The following is a 13,701-nucleotide window of genomic DNA, read 5'->3' as shown; positions in this document are numbered from 1 at the left end:
GTTATTTTAAAGGAAGAGCGGGCTAAGAATGTCTTGGAGGTGAAAAGAGTATCAGATCGAGTGATGATGATGAAACTTCAAATTGAGGGTGTTATGTACACTGTGGTTAGCAGCTATACCACACAGGTAGGATGTGACCGCGAGTTGTAAGAGAAATTCTGGAAAGAACGAGACGAAGTAGTCCTGAGCATCCCAGACAGAGAGAGAGTTGTGATTGGTGCAGATTGTAATGGACATATTGGTAAAGGAAACAGGGGCGATGAAGAAGTGATGGGTAAGTGCGGCATCCAGGAAAGGAACTTTGAGGGACAGATGGTGGTGGACTTTGCAAAAAGGATGGAGATGGTTGTAGTGAACACTTATTTCTAGAAGAGGGAGGAACATATAGTGACCTACAAGAGTGGAGGTAGAAGCACGCAGGTGGATTATATTTTGTGCAGATGATGTAATCTGAAGGAGGTTGCCGAATGTATGGTAGAGTTGGGGTAGAGTGTAGCTCAACAGCATAGGATGGTGGTGTGTAGGATGACTCTGGTAGTGGGTAAGAAGACAAAGGTAGAGCGGAGAATCATGGGGTGGAAGTTGAGAAAGGAAGAATGTTGTGAGGCCTTTCAGAAAGAGGCGACACAGGCTCTAGATGGTCATGAAGAGCTCCCAGAAGACTGGAATACTACTGCCAAGGTATTCAGAGAGGCAGGCAGGAGAGTACTTGGGCTGTCATCTGGTTGGAAAGGGGAGAAGTAAACTTGGAGGTGAAACCCCAAAATACAGGAAGTCATCCAAGGAAAAAGATTGAAGAAGTGGGACATGGAGAGGACTGAGGAGAGGCGTAAGGAATACATTGAGGTGCGTCGTAGGGCAAAGATAGAGGTGGCGAATGCTAAACAAGTGGCATATGATGACATGTACTCCAGGTTGGATACGAAAAAAGGAGAAAAAATCTCTAGAGGTTTGCCAGACAGTTGGGAAGGATGTGCAGCAAGTAAATGTGATTAAGGATAGCGATGGAAATATGTTTACTGGTGCCAGTAGTGTGCTTAGTACTATAGAGGGAAAGAGTAGTTTGAGAAGGTAATGAATGAAGAAAATGGGAGAGAAGGTAGAGTAGAAGAGGCAAGCATGAATGACTGGAGGTGGCAATTACTAATAAGGGAGAACTTTAAAAGGCACTGAACAGAATGAAAAATGGAAAGACAGTTGGACCTGATGACCTACCAGTGGAGGTATGGAAGCAATTTGGTGAGGTGGCTGTGGAGTTTTTGACCAATTTATTCAATAGAATACTAGTGGGGGAGAAGATGCCAGAAGAATGGAGGAAAAGTGTTGTAGTTCCCATTTTTAAGAACAAAGGCGATGTTCAGAGCTGTGGGAATTATAGAGGAATAAAGTTAAGTGACACACTGAAGTTATGGGAAAGAGTAGTGGAGGCTAGACTCAGGACAGAAGTAAGTATCTGCGAGCAACAGTATGGTTTCATGCATAGAAAGAATTCCACAGATGCATTATTTGCCTTGAGGATTCTCGTGGAAAAGTACAGAGAAGTTCAGAAGGAGCTACATTGTGTCTTTGTGGAGCTAGAGAAAACCTATGACAGTACCAAGAGAGGAACTGTGGTACTGCATGCGTAAGTCTGGTGTGGCAGAGAAGTATGTTAAAATAGTACAGGACATGTATGATGCCAGCAGAACAATGGTGAGATGTGCGTTAGGTGTGACAGAAGAATGTAAGGTGGAGGTGGGACTGCATCAGGGATCAGCTCTGAGCCCCTGTTTGCAGTGGTAATGGATAGGCTGACAGATGAGGTTAGACTGGAATCCCCTTGGACCATGATGTTCGCAGATGAGTGTGGTAAGGAAGTGAAGAAACGGGTCCAAGCAGGTTGGAACAGCTGGCGGAAGGTGTCCTGTGTGTTATGCACAGTTTGCACGTGGCCCTAAAAGTCCCTAAAAACCCCTAAATTTTCGAAGGTGCATTTAGGGGCTCCTAAAAGTCCTTAAAATCCGCGAAAAACGGTCAAGCCCCTAAAAAGGCCTTAAATTAAAAAAATAATCAAAGGGAGGACCTCTACCGCCAAAATTCTCCCTAAAAAATAAATTAATCTTTTATGTAAAAAAAAAAATAGCGATCCGTCTGGCGTCCAAATCAGCCGGAAATTGTCAATGGAAGTCACCGTGTTGACAACTAGTTGCCATCTTGTCGATATTCCATTGTTTATTTCCGTGAGTAGGTATTTCACTTCGTCTTCGTTCCGATGTAGCGTAGTTCTTTCATCGATCCAACTTGTATCACGGGGAAGTGCATTTTTCAAGAAGCTTGGGTTGAAAGTAAGGAGTTTGGGAGCTGGGTTCGTCGAGATCCAAAAGATCAGCACATATTTTACTGCCATCTGTGCAAGCAGAGTTACCAGCTTAAAAAGATGGGCGTCAAAGCGCTGGAGTCGCACCGGGAAAAACAGGAGACGCGCTGAGAGAGGCGAGAGAGTGAGTATATTGGTGGAAGGGTGCTGAGGTTGGAGCTGCCAGGCAAAAGAGCGAGAGGAAGACCAAAGAGAAGGTTTATGGATGTGGTGAGGGAAGACATGAGGGCAGTTGGGGTTAGAGAGGAAGAGGCAGGAGATAGGCTAAGATGGAAAAAGATGACACGCTGTGGCGACCCCTAATGAGACAAGCTGAAAGGAAAAGAAGAAGAAGAAGATTTTGACGTAAATTCTGACTTTAATGGTGAATTCCGACTTACAACGAAATTTGAGTTACCAGCGTTGGACCAGAACTCATTCGTAGCCCAGGGACTCCCAGTATGTGTGTATGTACAGTGGTACCTCTACTGGCAAAAGTCTCTACTAAAGCCTCTCCGGAAATTTTTTTTCTCTACAAAAGAAATTCAGGATGTGAAAGGAAAACGTTAGATTCAACCGATTGTAAACATCCTGGACTGTATCTTGGTTTGAAAGCGGCGCGATAGTTCAGGCTCTCCCATTGACCACCGCTGGAACACTTTCCTGACATCACATTGGTGAAGAGAGAGGGTTAGAGGGTTTTTTCGCAATGACTCTCATCCGGTCTCTTGGAATGTGTGGCGCAAGAGAGCACATCCACCAACTGACTTGCACAGAGCATCTTCCTGGCATCACATCCCTTCAATTTGCTCGGCTTTTTTTGGTGGGGGGATGTCAATCTTTCCCCGTGACGCACTTCCTGTATGTAAGTCATCGAATCCATTGTTATACGCTTGCACACACTCAACGTCTTTCCAGATTAATCATCTTTTTTCATCATGGCCCCCAAGAAATTGAGAGTTTTGTCCACCAAACCAAAACAAGAAATCGTCGAGAAATGTGAAAAAAAACATGCTGCTGCTCTACTTGAGAGGTTCAAAGTGAAGGTTGAACCTGACGTTGAGGAAATTGTTTAGCTGGGAAAGGCGAAAGGGACATATGAGTTGTTTCATCACAAGGATATTTCTACAGAGAAGCGAGGACATTGACGAGTTGGTTCACACATGACAATGCAGGAGCATTTTGTGGCTGAGAAGAGGAGGCACAGAACGGATTAGGCTGTTTACATGTAAAATGAGTTTCTACTTATGAAAGTTTCACGTATTGAAACGACTTCTGCAACAAATTAATTTCGTAAGTCGAGGCACCGCTGTGTGTATACACACACACACACTTCTTTTTCTTTCGGCTTGTCCCGTTAGGGGTTGCCACAGCGTGTCATCTTTTTCCATCTTAGCCTATCTCCTCTTGAACACCCACTGTCGTCATGTCCTCCGTCACAACATCCATCAACCTTTTTCTTTGGTCTTCCTCTTGCTCTTTTGCCTGGGAGCTCCATCCTCAGCACCCTCCTACCAATATACTCATTCTCTCTCCTCTGAACATGTCCACACCATCTAAGTCTGCTCTCTCTATCCTTGTTTCCAAAACATCAAACTTTGGCTGTCCCTTTAATGAGCTAATTTCTAATCCTATCCAACCTGTTCACTCCAAGCGAGAAGCTCAGCATCTTCATTTCTGCTACCGCAATTTCTGCTTCCTGTTATTTCTTCAGTACCACCGTCTCTAATCCATACATCATGGCCGGCTTCACCACTGTTTTATAAACTTTGCCCTTCATCCTAGCGGGACACTCTTCTGTCACATAGAAGACCAGGACACCTTCCGCCAACTGTTCCACTCTGCTTGGACCAGTTTCTTCATTTCTTTACCACACTAACCATTGCTCTGTATTGTTAACCCCAAGTATTGGAACTCATCCACCCTCGCTATCTCTTCTCCCTGAAGCTTCACTCCTCCTCCGCCCCTCACATTCATGCACATTTGTTCTGTTTTACTTCGGCTTATCTTCATTCCTCTCCTTTCCAGTGTGTGCCCCCATCTTTTTAATTGTTCCTCCGCCTGTTCCCTGCTTTCACTGCAGATCACAAAATCATTTGTGAACATCATCGTCCAACTAGATTCCAGTCAAACCTCGTCTGTCAGCCTATCCATTACGACCGTAAACAGGAAGGGGTTCAGTGCGGATCCCTGATGCAGTCCCACCTCCACCTTAAATTCTTCTGACACACCAACGGCACACCTTACTGCTGTTCTGATGCCCTCATACATGTCCTGTACTATTTTAACATACTTCTCTGCCACACCAGACTTACGCATGCAGTACCACAGTTCCTCTCTTGGTACTGTCATAGGTTTTCTCTAGATCCACAAAGACACAATGTAGCTCCTTCTGAACTTCTCTGTACTTTTCCACGAGCATCCTCGATGCAAATATTGCATCTGTGGTACTCTTTCTAGCCATGAAACCATACTGTTGCTCGCAGATACTTACTTCCGTCCTGAGTCTAGCTTCCACTGGTCTTTCCCATAACTTCATTGTGTGGCTCATCATTTTTATTCCTCTACAGTTTCTGCAGCTCTGAATATCGCCTTTGTTCTTAAAAATGGGGACTAGCACACTTTTCCGCCATTCTTCTGGCATCTTCTCTCTCACTAGTATTCTATTGAAAAAATTGGTCAAAAACTCCACAGCCACCTCTCCAAATTGCTTCCATACCTCCACTGATATGTCATCAGGACTGTCTTTCCATTTTTCATTCTGTTCAGTGCCTTTCTAACGTCCCCCTTATGAATCATTGCCACTTCCTCGTCATTCACGCTTGCATCTTCAACTCTACCTTCTCCATCATTCTCTTCATTCATTAACTTGTCAAAATACTTTTTCCATCTACTTAGCACACTACTGGCACCAGTCAACAAATTTCAATCACTATACAGAATCACATTTACTTGCTGCACATCTTACACATCTCTATCCCTCTGTCTGGCCAACCTGTAGACATCCTTTTCTCCTTCTTTCGTATCCAACCTGGTGTACATGCCGTCATAATGCCTCTTGTTTAGCCTTGGCTACCTCTACCTTTGTCCTACGTCGCATCTCAATGTATTCCTTCCGCCTCTCCTCAGTCCTATCCTTGTCCCACTTCTTCTTCTTCTTCGTTTCTCTTTCCTTGGATGACTTCCTGTATTTTGGGGTTCCATCATCAAGTCTCCTTCTCCCCTTTCCTACCAGAAGACACCCCAAGTACTCTCCTGCGTGCCTCTCTGAGTTCCTTGGCAATAGTACTCCAGTCTTCCGGGAGCTCTTCCTGTCCAGCTAGAGCCTGTCTCACCTCTTTTTCCGAAAGGCCACACAACATTCTTCCTTCCTCAAATTCCACCACCTGATTCTCTGCTCTAACTTTGTCGTCTTAATCTTCCTACCTGCTACCAAAGTCATCCTACACACCACCATCAGGGTTCGCACGCGTCCCTAAAAGTCCCTAAAACCCCCTAAATTTTCAAAGGTGCATTTAGGGGCTCCTAAAAGTCCTTAAAATCCGCGAAAACCGGTCAAGCTCCTAAAAAGGCCTTAAATTATAAAAAATCAAAGGGAGGACCTCTACCGCCAAAATTCTCCCGAAAAAAAAAAATTATCTTTTATTTAAAAAAAAAAAATAGCGATCCATCTAGCGTCTAAAACAGCCGGAAATTGTCCACGGAAGTCACCGTGTTGACAACGAGTCGCCATCTTGTCGTTGATATTCCATTGTTCGTTTCAGTGAGTCGGCATTTCACTTCGTCTTCGTTACGTCTTTCATCAAACTTTCTTTCATCAAAGTGCATTTTTCAAGATGGTTGAGTTCAAAGTTTGGAAGCTGGTTTCGTCGAGATGCAAAAGATCGGCACATGTTTTACTGCCATCTGTGCAACCAGAGCTACCAGCTAGGAAAGATGGGCGTCAAAGCGCTGGAGTCGCACCGGAAAAAAAGGAGACGCGCTGAGAGAGGCGAGAGAGTGAGTATATTGGTGGAAGGGTGCTGAGGTTGGAGCTGCCAGGCAAAAGAGCGAGAGGAAGACCAAAGAGAAGGTTTATGGATGTGGTGAGGGAAGACATGAGGGCAGTTGGGGTTAGAGAAAAAAAGGAGACACGCTGATTTGGCGAAGACTCTCTCATCTTCCGTTGGTATGAATCTGTTTCTAAAATATAAAGATAGTGAAGGGTCAACTTCAAGCAGTGGTACTAGCAGTGCATGCGCACCTACAGTTGTCCAGGCATCGACTTCAACTAGCCAGAAGTCAGGCTCTATGAACGTACTTCAATACACGAAGGCGGACTCGTTAAAGGCAGAGATTGTGTGGACTTTAAAAGTGATTTGCAGCCATTACAGTTACAAATCTTGTGAAAATAATTTGAAAGTGTTTGCAGTCATGTTCCCAGACAGTGACATTGCTAAAAACTACCACTGTGGGGAAAGGAAGACTTCGTACCTGGCTACATTTGGCATCGCTGCCCACTTTTCATCTCTACTGCCTCAAAGCCAAAAAAGCCAGAATAGAGACTGACATATCTACGCTTATTGAGAAGGCTGACAGGCTGTGTGACCAGGCAGAAGAAAAGAGGAAGGTGAGGTTTATCACCGAGCCCAATGCACTCAGAGGCAGAGCAAAGGACAAGAGAGCCTCTTTGGCACCTCTGCAGCAACCAATAGAGGAGGCACTGGGTAGGCTCGAGGAGCTAGAGTAGGGGTGCTGAGACAGACATCAGAAGAAGACATTTGTGTATATAGTTGCAATTGTAGTTAGAATCAGTTTTTCTGTATACTGTTATGTGAAGACGTTGACAATGGTTATATCAATGAGAACTACCACAAGGGGCACAGGTGATCACTGTCACAGGTACTGAGGTACTGGAACCTTTGATGAACCAAGAACAGCCGATGGCACCATTGGATGAGTCTTTTTTCCTTACTCTTGGTTTCCCACGATGGCCCTAAATTTTTTCCGTTTCAGCCCTAAATTTTTCGTGTCAACCCCTAAGAATGGCCCTAAAAAGCCCTTCAATTTTTTGGGTCCGACTGAGTATGAACCCTGAGTCCATCCTATGCTGTCGTGCTACACTCTCTCCTACCACTACCCTACAATCAGTAACCTCCTTCAGATTACATCGTATGCACAAAATATAATCCACCTGTGTGCTCCTACCTCCGCTCTTGTAGGTCACTCTATGTTCCAGTCTGTTATGGAAAAAAAGTGTTCACCACTGCCAGTTTCATTCTTTTTGCGAAGTCCACTACCATCTGACCCTCAAAGTTCCTTTGGTGAATGCCGTTCTTACCTATCACTTCTTCATCGCCCTGTTTCCTTCGCCAACATGTCCATTGAAATCTGAACCAATCACAGCTCTCTCTCTTTGGGATGCTCAAGACTACTTCGTCTAGTTTCTTCCAAAATTTCTCTTTCAACTCAAGGTGACATCCTTTGTGAGGGGCAGAGCCGCTAATCACATTATTCACAAAACCCTCAATTTCTAATTTCAGCCTCAACATTTGATCTGATACTCGTTTCACCACTAAGACATTCTTAGCCAGCTCTTCCTTTAAAGTAACCCCTCCTCCATTTCTCTTCCCAGCTACTCCATGGTAAAATAATTTAAACCCTGCTCCTAAGCTTCTTGCCTTAATATATATATAATAAATGTAAATAAAATGCAACCCTGTGGGGGCACAAGCTAATGCAATCTGCTAGTGCATTAAGAAGGGCACCCGGCTTTAAACTATGCCAAACAAATATGAGTGTTCATCTAAAGAATCCCAAACCTGCTTGTCCGTGGCTCGGGTTAACATTGTCCTCTCCCCCGGCAGCATTACCCTGCAGTGCATCAGTAGGTATTCCGCTACTGTGGGGCGAAGACAAAAGATGAGGAAAGCGGATTCGTTGGCAGAAGAGGTATGCACAGAGCCTACAACTGAGTGTCGGGACTTTGATAGGAAAAACTCTGGAGTTGGTTGACATGATGATTAGGAGAAAGGTTGATCCTATTGTGCATCCAAGAGAGCAAGTGGAAAGTACGGCTAGATGTTTAGGAGAAGGGTTTAAATTATTTTACCATGGAGTAGATGTAAAGAGAAATGGAGTGGGGTTATCTTAAGGGAAGATTTGCGTAACAATGTCTTGGAGGTGAAAAATGTATCAGGTTGAGTGATGAGACTGAAACTTGAAATTGAGGGTGTTATATATTTAATGTAATTAGTGGAAACGTCTCACAGGTAGGATGTGACCTGGAGTTGAAAGACAAATTCTAGAAGAAACTAGATGAAGTAGTTCTGAGGATCGCAGACGCATAGAGAGTTGTGATTGGTGCAGATTGTCATGGACATGTTGGTGAAGGAAACTGGTGATTAAGAAGAGATGGGTAAGTGCGTCATCAAAGGAAGGAAATTTAAGGCACAGTTGGTGGTGGACTTTGCAAAAATGACGGAAATGGGAGTAGTGAATACTATTTTCCTGAAGTGGCAGGCACATAGCATGACCTAGAAGAGCAGAGATAGAAGCACGCAGGAAGGATTACATTTTTGTGAAGACAATGTAATCTGAAGGAGGTTACTGACTGTAAGGTAGTAGGGTAGGGTGTATCCTGACAGGATAGAATGGTGGTGTGTAGGATGACCCTGGTGGTGGGGAGGAAGTATAAGAAGACAAAGGTAGAGCAGAGAACCATGTGATGTAAGATGAGAAAGGAAGAATGTTGCACGGCCTTTCAGAAAGAGGTGAAACAGGCTCTCGATGGACAGGAGGAGCTTCTGGATGACTGGACTACGACAGCCAAGATGATCAGAGAGACAGACAGGAGAGTACACGGTGAGTGTTCTGGTCGGAATGGGGAGGAGACATGATGGTGTAACCCCACAATACAAGAAGTCATACAAGGAAAGAGGTTAGCGAGGAAGAAGTGGGACAATGAGCAGAACTGAAAAGAAGCAAAAGGAATACATTGAAATGCGACGTAGGGAAAAATTAGAGGTGTCAAAAGCTAAACGAACATATGACAACATATACACCAGGTTTGACACGAAAGAAGGAGAAAAGGATCTCTTCAGGTTGGCCAGAGGGATAGAGATGGGAAAGATCTGCAGCTGGTAAGGGTAATTAAGGGTAGATATAGAAATGTGATGACTGGTGCCAGTCGTGAGCTAAATAGATGGAAAGAATACTTTGAGATGTTGATGAATGAAGAAAATGAGAGTGAAGGAAGAGTAGAAGATGCAAGTGCGATGGATGAGGAAGTGGTACTAATTAGTAATGGGGACGTTTGAAAGGCACCAATGACAATGAAAAATGGAAAGGCAATTAGTCGTGCTGACATACCTGTGGAGGCATGAGTGATGTGATCAGGATGGAAGTTCAATCCAAAATGTTCCTACATCATCGTTTTCGCATTAGGCTTTGGAACTAATTCCATTAATGCTACAAAATTTTCTGTGAAAGTGCACTACTGGCTCACCGTTGGAAAAAACTTGGTGCACCTGAGCGACCGTATTTTAAAGCACACATACGCACACGGACAATCAGACGAAGAGTCCCTGCCAACGTTCCTTCTAAGCTGTGCATGTGCGCAAATGCGCACTGCTGATGTTGTCTCTGCACAGACATTCCATTGCACACAAAATCATGAAAAACAAAACCCAAAGTGAAAGTATAACATAACATTCAGTTTTTGCCATTTTGCAATGTGATTCAAAGAGTGAGGGGTGACTGGCTGCTTCATCCAATTGCACAATTTACATACAGTACATAATTACGTAGCCCATCAACCAACGTTTAAAATGACCGCTTCCTTATGCACGGCCCACTACCAGTGTTTAGTTAGCAAAGTGCTCTGGGCAACATAGAGCGACGACAAGCTAGACATGCTGCTTATTTTTCCCCTTGATAATAATGGCAATAGTAGAAAAGAAATGCTGTTATTTTAAGATCCAATGACTGTCAGAGTATGTGCAAATTTGACAAAATGTTCTCCTTTTTGAGCGAGAAAGGCCTCGTCTGAACAATGTGTTTCTAAGCCAAAGTTGAAAGGGAGTTTTCGGAAGGAAACTTGTGGACAGAATTGAAGCTGAACTACCTCACATTCAGCACAAGTCATCTGAAAGCAGTTAGAATTGTACCCCAATGTAGGATTGGAATTGGGATCAGTACTTTGTTGTGGAAGACAAAGACAGAGAGAAAAGAAATGAGCTGTCACTGGTAAAAAATTTAACCCAGAGGAAGTTCAAATTCTCATTAACAATATTCTCCTTGCGGTCAGTTCTACAAATTCACAATGAGATGGCAAAGTACCTAAGTATACCAGAATGCTGGTGTAGCAAAAGTTATGACTTTTCATTTTTTTAATTCAATCAATTTAATAGTGGGGTATATTGTGGATGTAAATAGATGTTAAAATTTCACCTTGGCACACCCTCATCAAGAATGAAAACACATTACAATGAACAAAAAGCTAGTACTCTATTTTAAATACAGAGAGCAAAATAACATTCACCATAAAACTGTTTGGAGGATCATGCACTGCAAAAGGTATTGTAGAAGCAATAATTGAGTTTTATACCAAGAAAAACAGACTGTGATATTGTGAAGTTGAGGATAGCCTAAGTTTGCTGACATTTTCATTGTAAGTTTGCAAAAGGTAAATATTGTTCTTAACTGTTCTTATGGGAATGTAAAAAAGTCAATAGAGTGCATTATATTTAGGTATGGATGAAAAATAAAAAATACAATCACATTGTATAGTCTTACACAGGTACATAGAGTGGTAAAAAAAAAAGGTGTACATATACATTTTGAAATGATATACGATTTCCGATGGTCCACATTTATAGAAATTATGGTAATGCGTGCCACCAACCTGAACTCTGACTTCCTTGGGAGGAGCTTTGCATTTTACAATTGTTAGCATAGCGTATTTGTTGGTGTTGCACCAAACATCAGAAACGACTGCCTGTGAGTTTAACTTAAACAAGACAGAAAATGTCGACTACAAGGGCTAGTTCTGCAGCCGCTTTTAAAAAAAGTCATCACTGCTGCTGATAACGCAGCCAAACCGGAAGCAAAACAATGTGAGCTAAAACTACGTAGTACAATCGTACGATCATAAAAAAAAAAAAAAACGGGATAGTGCACATAATTGAAATGCTCGCTTTTTTTTTTTAAAGTGCCCATTAAGCTCATTTCTATGTAGTTTTAGCTCTCGTTTTGATAGCGACCTGACGCTATGAAGAGCTGCTACAGATTGTACCCGAACGGAGGCAAGAGGGTGCACTGTCAGCACGGTGGACCTTCCCCTCAAAGCGCTGACAATAATGAGGACTAAAGGGAACCAAGTCTCCTAGGATTCAAAAAATGTTTCTTCACAAATGCCATGGATGACACAGAGGATTACATGCTGTGGGAGCAAGACGGGATCACTATTCATGAATGCAGGAGGCACCAGAACTGGACCGAGCCATCAATGATGAGTTTGACAGTGATGCACCATAGGTAGCTTTGATGGATATTTTTCAGATTCGACATCAGTCACGTGCTTCTTTTGAAGGCTTGGCCAAGGTTGTGTAATGTGGATAAACTGCACTATGCACTAATGTTTTATGCAAAAATGTTTTTGTTAAACAGTGTTATTTATTTAAGACTATAATATGTGTTAACAGTATTAATAAAATGTTACGTCATCGTTGAGCATTTATTTACATTGGTTGAGGGATTCTGTTCTGAGAATTGCAGGGACCAGTACAAGTGTGTCCTGTGCCCTGTTCTGAGATATATATTACCACTACATCAGTACATGCACAAAGATTATTAATGATTGTTGTACAGATAATTTTTTAAAAAAAAACAAAAGTACAAACCAAGCAAAATAGAAATACAAAAAGTATTCAAAGGAGCTGCTCAGGGGCTTAGTGCGTTTTGTAAGACACACAAAGGTTTAGAGGGAACATTGATCCCTGCCCTTCCCTAACTATGCTTGGCAAAAAGGCCATGATGGGCTTCATGTGTGCTTTCACGTCACGTAATTTTTTTTTTCCTTTTTCCCCAGTGACAGCACTGTACGCAAGCTTTTTTTTTTTTTTTTTTTTTTTTTGGCCCACGATCGCCCGTCGTTTGTACCTGGACAGCCACCGCGGGTTTGTAGAAAGCTGAGATGTGTTGTGTGGATGCACTGTAATGCCGCAGGGCCCCTGTGGCAGTGGTCCGGTACTTATTCTCTAGTCCCTTGGCCAATCGGAACGCAATTCACGTTGCGGGGGGGGGGGTTTCCCTTTGCGAATCAGGATACAGAATACAATCGGTATTCATACGCTGTTTAAAAAAAAAAAAAAGCCTTGAACACTGAAAAAATTACACACACAAACACAAAATCTATGTAATAGTGTGGCCACGGAACATGAACCTCATTGTAGTGAGCCAACACTGTATTTGATGTCTCCTGCTTGCTAAAACAATGAGAAACATTGAGGATGTGATAAAGCCATCTAAATTTTTTTACCTTTTGCTTCATGTACACAGCGGTATGACGGTGGGATAAATGTAGATTTATGCATTGCTTGTGTTATCTCTTTTACAGACAAGAGGCTCAATACCCTTTTACTGGTCTCAAAGGCCCAACCTCAAGTACAAGCCAAGACCACAGATCAGCAAAACAATGAACCATGTAAAATACCCTTTTGCATTCATCTACTCATTAAAAACTTATCTCCCAATGAATTCATATGGTTTTCTTATTCCCCCTCTTTATTGCCTCAGTTGGATGGATTCCAGAGACACTTTGACTCACAGATAATCCTTTATGGGAAGCAAGTCATTTTGAATCTGGTAAGATGGGTAAAATATAATAATCACCTGGGTGGTAACCTTAATATTTCATGTCTTCATTGAATTTTTATTGCGCTTACTCACTCAAAATATACTTAAATTAACAGAGTAGTACAAACAAGAAAACATGAAGGTGATAATCAAGCTGTAATCAAAAATAAATTAATTTTAAACTTTCAGGCTACTTATTTTTTCCGTCTTCTTGCAGATCAACCAGAAAGGCTCAGAAAATCCACTAGAGCAGACTTTTGAAAAGATGGTGGTCACCTTAGGAAACGGCACCATCAAGTAAGAGTTATCCATTATGTACATTATTCTTCACATCTAATCCATTACGTTGCTAATACTTGCTTATCTTCAGGTACATAGCATTTGACTTTCACAAGGAGTGCAGTCTGATGCAGTGGCATCGTTTGTACATCTTGTTGGACATGGTTGCTGAAATCCAGGAGGAATTTGGGTCAGTTTGCTTCTGCTTTAACTTGAAGGAGCCAGCTACCGTTGAAGCCAGATGTTTACAT

At 42.6% G+C, this 13,701-nt stretch overlaps 1 protein-coding gene across 1 annotated transcript in view; it reads left to right on the top strand.

Moving 5' to 3' along the window:
• The window catches only part of LOC133500249 (phosphatidylinositol-3-phosphatase SAC1-B-like), a 53,270-nt gene that overhangs the window by 17,683 nt on the left and 21,886 nt on the right, over positions 1 to 13,701 (top strand). Inside the window, exons 10-13 of the mRNA XM_061818690.1 lie at positions 12,933 to 13,019; positions 13,112 to 13,180; positions 13,389 to 13,468; positions 13,542 to 13,640. Of these exons, the coding sequence (XP_061674674.1) occupies positions 12,933 to 13,019; positions 13,112 to 13,180; positions 13,389 to 13,468; positions 13,542 to 13,640 (335 nt within the window). The remainder of the gene's footprint in view (positions 1 to 12,932; positions 13,020 to 13,111; positions 13,181 to 13,388; positions 13,469 to 13,541; positions 13,641 to 13,701) is intronic.

The sequence above is a fragment of the Syngnathoides biaculeatus genome, chromosome 5 (assembly GCF_019802595.1).
Source record: "Syngnathoides biaculeatus isolate LvHL_M chromosome 5, ASM1980259v1, whole genome shotgun sequence".
Taxonomy (NCBI): domain Eukaryota; kingdom Metazoa; phylum Chordata; class Actinopteri; order Syngnathiformes; family Syngnathidae; genus Syngnathoides; species Syngnathoides biaculeatus.
The sequence above is the reverse complement of the archived record's forward strand: the minus strand, read 5'-3'. Positions and strand labels throughout refer to the sequence as shown.